The following is a 5,000-nucleotide window of genomic DNA, read 5'->3' on the forward strand; positions in this document are numbered from 1 at the left end:
GATTACTGATAGTGAGATTAGATAACTCAGATTACTAATGTCTACATTACTGAAAGTGCAATTACTTAACAACTCAAAGCAGTTTGATGCAAGTCTGTGATGATTTAGGCTACCTTTACTTGCTAGATACATCAGCCTCGTAGCTCCAGAGTAAAACTAAAGAAACACCAAACAATTTACATATGTACGCCCATTTATTAAGCTTAGCTCCACCTACTTACGCTGAAGTTATAACGAGTGTTTCACAATACAGGGCAGCCAATCAGAAAAGAGGCCATACCTTGTAATCATTGCTATTCCTCATTGCCTCAAGCCTTCAGTCTACCAGTGCATCATTGTTTGCACTTGAAGCTCAATTTCTCTACCCATCAAAAGCCAAAAGCTTTTATATCATTGTCTATTTTACAGAAAATGAAATGCCTGGACAGAGAAACTAAATAATTTCAATAAAATAAATAAATAAATTGACTTATATGTGCACCTCATTTCCACCAGCTCCCACAAACTCATCAATGTTTTCAGAGTACTAACGTTTTAAATGCATTGAATATGATAGGACCCGCAATCAGTACTGCGAATGTTTACAACTGACGTCGATTGCGAACAATACAGGTGGGCGGAGCAATGGCCTCCTCTCAAGAGGAGTGACTAAAAAACTGTTGATTTGAAATGTAGTGCTACAGTATTGGAAACCAGGAAAGCAAAGATAATAAAAATGTATACTACAATTGTTTTTGTTTTCCCCCCTAAACTCCACTTAAAAGTCAGAGAGAAAAGTTTGGCCACTCTTGGTCAAATTATGGCAACATCTACAAACAGTATGTTATATTTACAGCCTCTAAACACTATAAATTCCCTGACACTTGTATCGTACATTTGTACAGTTAAAATCATTAGCAGCAGCAGCAGTTCTGATTCAGGACAGACACAGAAACTACGCCCACGTCTCTGTAATGACGATTTGATTATTACAGTGCAGCGCTTTTTAAAATTCTAGTGTGTGGTGCTCTGGTCTCTTTGCTTATTTCTCATGTCTGTTTTGCTTTATCCATGTTCAGCTTAATATGCAATGACAACTTTTCACACAAATCAGCCCAGCACCACCCACAGTCTGAGCACATCACTTAGTCAGTGCAATAAAATGAAAAAGAGAAAAACAAATGAATGTTGAACAGTGTACATAGTTATTCATATTATTGTCCAAAAAGCCTGGGCACAACCGTACTAGGCTAGATTTCCCGTATCCCAGCCTTACACACACATATACCTCTAAAACTGAGGAGAAAACCTTCCACAGATTAACAATATGGGATGACACCTTTGCTTAAAGATAACATTATTCTGCAAATGTTAACACACTATGTCTATTTATTGGGGGGGGGGGCATAAAATATAAAGGTGCCATTACTTTTGCACAAACCGCATTTTATGCTCAATTAAAATGTACAGACGTGTGTTGCCTGAGGATGTGTTAACCACTAATTGTTCATTAATGATAGACATATGCAAATGACCTCTGTTCTGATTGGCTGCCCTGAATTAGACCTCATCAGCTGTCAAAGAGCAGTCCAGACTGAAATGCACGAAACAAATAATTAAGATGGGATAAAATACTCTAAATAAACTTAAGCCAGTGTATCTGGATGCTTTAGAAGGCTGTAAGAATCCTTTCACTTCCTGACAGCCATGAGCAGCACAACGTTTATTCTCCACATCGTCCACTCCAGTCACAACAACTACAGACCGCCCGCAGTAACAACACTCCACAGCACAACATCAATGGGCTACACTGCTCCCGGCTGAATGGCCGGTCATTTGTAAATGTGTTAACGGTTGTGACGTCTCTAAGGGGCTCTTTGGTTAAGCTACCCCTACCTGTCCCACACGTGGCGCTGCAGGGAGTGGTTGTCATGGCAACCCAGCTGTAGGGAGGGAGAGGTCTAGGGGTTGAGGGGTCAGAGGGCACCAGATTAGGGTGGGCTCTGCCCACTTGGCCTGCAGTCCCTCCATTTTCCAGTCCATGGTTCTCTGCTGACCGAAGGGAGAAAGAGGTTTTATTAGAAAGAGGCTCAAGATTAGCTTTTGGTTGCTGAGCTTTATGTTAGGTTTGGTGAAATACAGTTTTCAGGGATTATGGTTAGCATTGATTAGCATTTAGCTAAATCCACATCCAACAGAAGGACATGAAAAACCCAACAAAGACAGGAATAGTTACTAAGCTAGCTGGCAATCTATGGCCAAAATCCTTTATTTTTCAGGTAGCCATTGTTTGCCTTAGTCAGTAAACAGCATATAGATGTGTGATTGTATGTAATATAGTGGTAAATTAAATTAGGAGAGATTAGCTATGGGGTGATAGGGCTGGGCTAACATGTAGCTATAGTCATACAGTAAACACTTAGCTACAGTCAAAATCATTAGCTAGTTAGCTAATTTATTATTTCAGGTTTGCCTCAGTCGGTAAACACCAGTATATAATCATGTGACTGTATGTATGTATGTATACATACAGTCATAGTACATACGCAGTAATAACATTAGCTTTTGGTTGTTGAAGTTAAGGTTTTAATTACAGGCCAAAAGTATAAAAGCAAGGAATGATTTTAAACTTTGACCAGTGTTTCGCCAATTCTGTATCCTATGTCTGTCCTTACGTGAAGAATACAGAATAATAATATTAGTATTTATTATTATTTTTTACACAAAATAATGTTGAGCAACTTCAGTTGCTTGAAACTTACATGAAACTAAAATTGCATTTGACCTGCAACTTGAAACTCAGCTGCAACAGTTGCGAGTATCTCTCAGTTTTGTGTGAACAAGTTTCATAAGAACAGCCAGTCAAAATGCAGAGAACACATCATGTGATCACGTCATATGTGGCTTACACTTCACGAATGACTTCATACGGCGAAAACTAAACTGCGTATCAAAAAAATAAGAGCTGCTAATTTACCTAACCAGGGAAGTAAAGGGTTGTGTTCGGCGTGACTTTGTTTTTGAATTGAAATTATGTTGCAGGCAACTCACAACTTGCAGATAGTTGCATAAAAGTCTCACCATCTAAGGCCAGCCTTACTTCTATGGAAAGTACCTTAAATGACTTAGTTCCTTAAAATTGAATAATTTTTCATTTCTTTACAAATTTAAGGTATAACACATCTGGGAGAAACTGTATGAGTAATCAGGTGAATATGCATTAAAATTTTGAGAAATGTAGAATGTAATCAAAACTACGAATCAGCTAGTTGGACACAACTGCAGATACTGTCAAACTCCTTTATTGTTTGTTAATGTAAAATATTGCTGTTCATCATGTTTTAAAAACAGAAGATTGTTATGTTGAAAGTGACCGTGTGTGTGTGTGTGTGTGTGTGTGTGTGTGTGTGTGTGTATACATACCCAGAGGCAGTACTGCTGAGAGAGTGTGTGTATCAGAGTGAGTGCTGATGTCTTTGTCTTTGGGCAGAATGTATTCGTAGTACACAGTTATATTTGACTGCTGATAAATAACCTGAAAAAGACAGAAAAGAACATGAATGTTCAAAAACGTTCCATGTCCTGCAAAAACACAAGAGCGTTGAACACGTCAAAAACGGTCCTATTCTAGGTTATTCCAGAATATTGACTTTGATTGCAGTTCTGAAGGCCTTGGTGCTAAGCCACTGATTAGAATCAGTGGATTTGTGTGAAGCACTTTGAGTTCTTGGATTAGGCCCTATATAAATCCAGAGTATTACTGTGTTATTATGTGGGAGCAGAGAGACGAGAACAGCGTAGTTGCAGCGATCATCCAGGACAGGATCTGAGAAGCGGACACATTTCGATGATTCTTTTCTATATTTACTATAAATGTAATGAATTGTTTTGTTTTAGCTTTCTGGTCATCTTAATGCTCTCTTGATTGCCCATTTGCATACACTGCACTGCCGAAAGTGCTGAATGTCCAGTCATCCGTTACTGTATATTGAAGTAACTTCATGATTTTTTTACTTTTTGTCATACAACAATGAACATCTATAACACTGTTAATGTGAAAACCTTCACTTTATAAGCAGTTTTTGCTCAACAAATTGGCACCGCAATGACAACTAATTCCATTAGTGCCTCTAAGTGATTTCCAGCCGTGTGTAGCACCAAGCTAACAGCGTTGTACATTTTGCATGCTGGGTGCAACTCCAATGCCTCCCAATAAAATACTGCTTTCTGCACTCAAACAGTGCATAACATGTCTGACAAGCAGCCAGTTGGGATTCACAAGCTGTAGAAGCCAGAATTCCATGAATTCGTGGCAGTATATAGGAAGGAGCCTGTGTAATTAAAAGCCTGTGTTAATAGTGGAGTTGTTTAGCCTGTTGGCTATCATTTTAGCATGTTAGCTATGCTCAGCAGCCTAGTTCCCCAGATAGCAAGCATGTATCGATCCGCTAGCTTGATAAAGTCTGACTACATGGTCCATCCTCAGACCACCCATATTACTGTCCTGCTTACAAGATCTAGTTTTTAATCTCTTCTGATAGATTTTAAATGGATACAGACTTTTATTTTGGAAAAAAATAAGTTATAATATTTCAAACAATTGAGAGAGAAAAAAAAAACGTATCATAAAATGATTTTATCGCTGACACTGCTAGATTGCTGAGAGCTGTATAACCAGCATTATTTATGATACTGCTGTTAAAATGATCTTCTAAACTAATTAATAGAAAAAGGAAGGAAAATAAATAAATTGGACTGTTGGAGGAAAATGAGTGATTAAAAGTGCAAACAGAACCCGGTTCTTACTTTTTTTTACAAGAGTTTTTTACACTTGGTGGTTCTGCAAGTAACATTACAGTCAAAAGTTCTTCACTGAACAGCACAAAGGGTTTCTAATCATTCACAGCCTTACATAGAGGTGGAGCTCCTGATTTGTCGGTCCTGGAGCTGTGATGGACTCTCCGGCCCTGCTGCGGATTTCATTGGGCCGTTTGTAGGTCAGCACCGTTCCGGCAGCGTGG

The 5,000-nt window shown here is 38.6% G+C and overlaps 1 protein-coding gene across 1 annotated transcript in view; it reads right to left on the reverse strand.

The window, feature by feature from the left end:
- The window catches only part of adamtsl7 (ADAMTS-like 7), a 26,995-nt gene that overhangs the window by 10,094 nt on the left and 11,901 nt on the right, over nucleotides 1-5,000 (reverse strand). The window contains exons 3-5 of the mRNA XM_037533086.1: nucleotides 4,892-5,000; nucleotides 3,403-3,514; nucleotides 1,876-2,031 (exon numbers count right to left, since the gene is read on the reverse strand). The exon at nucleotides 4,892-5,000 is cut by the window's right edge and continues 67 nt beyond it. Of these exons, the coding sequence (XP_037388983.1) occupies nucleotides 1,876-2,031; nucleotides 3,403-3,514; nucleotides 4,892-5,000 (377 nt within the window). The remainder of the gene's footprint in view (nucleotides 1-1,875; nucleotides 2,032-3,402; nucleotides 3,515-4,891) is intronic.

Source organism: Pygocentrus nattereri, chromosome 22 (genome assembly GCF_015220715.1).
Source record: "Pygocentrus nattereri isolate fPygNat1 chromosome 22, fPygNat1.pri, whole genome shotgun sequence".
NCBI classification, from domain to species: Eukaryota; Metazoa; Chordata; class Actinopteri; order Characiformes; family Serrasalmidae; genus Pygocentrus; species Pygocentrus nattereri.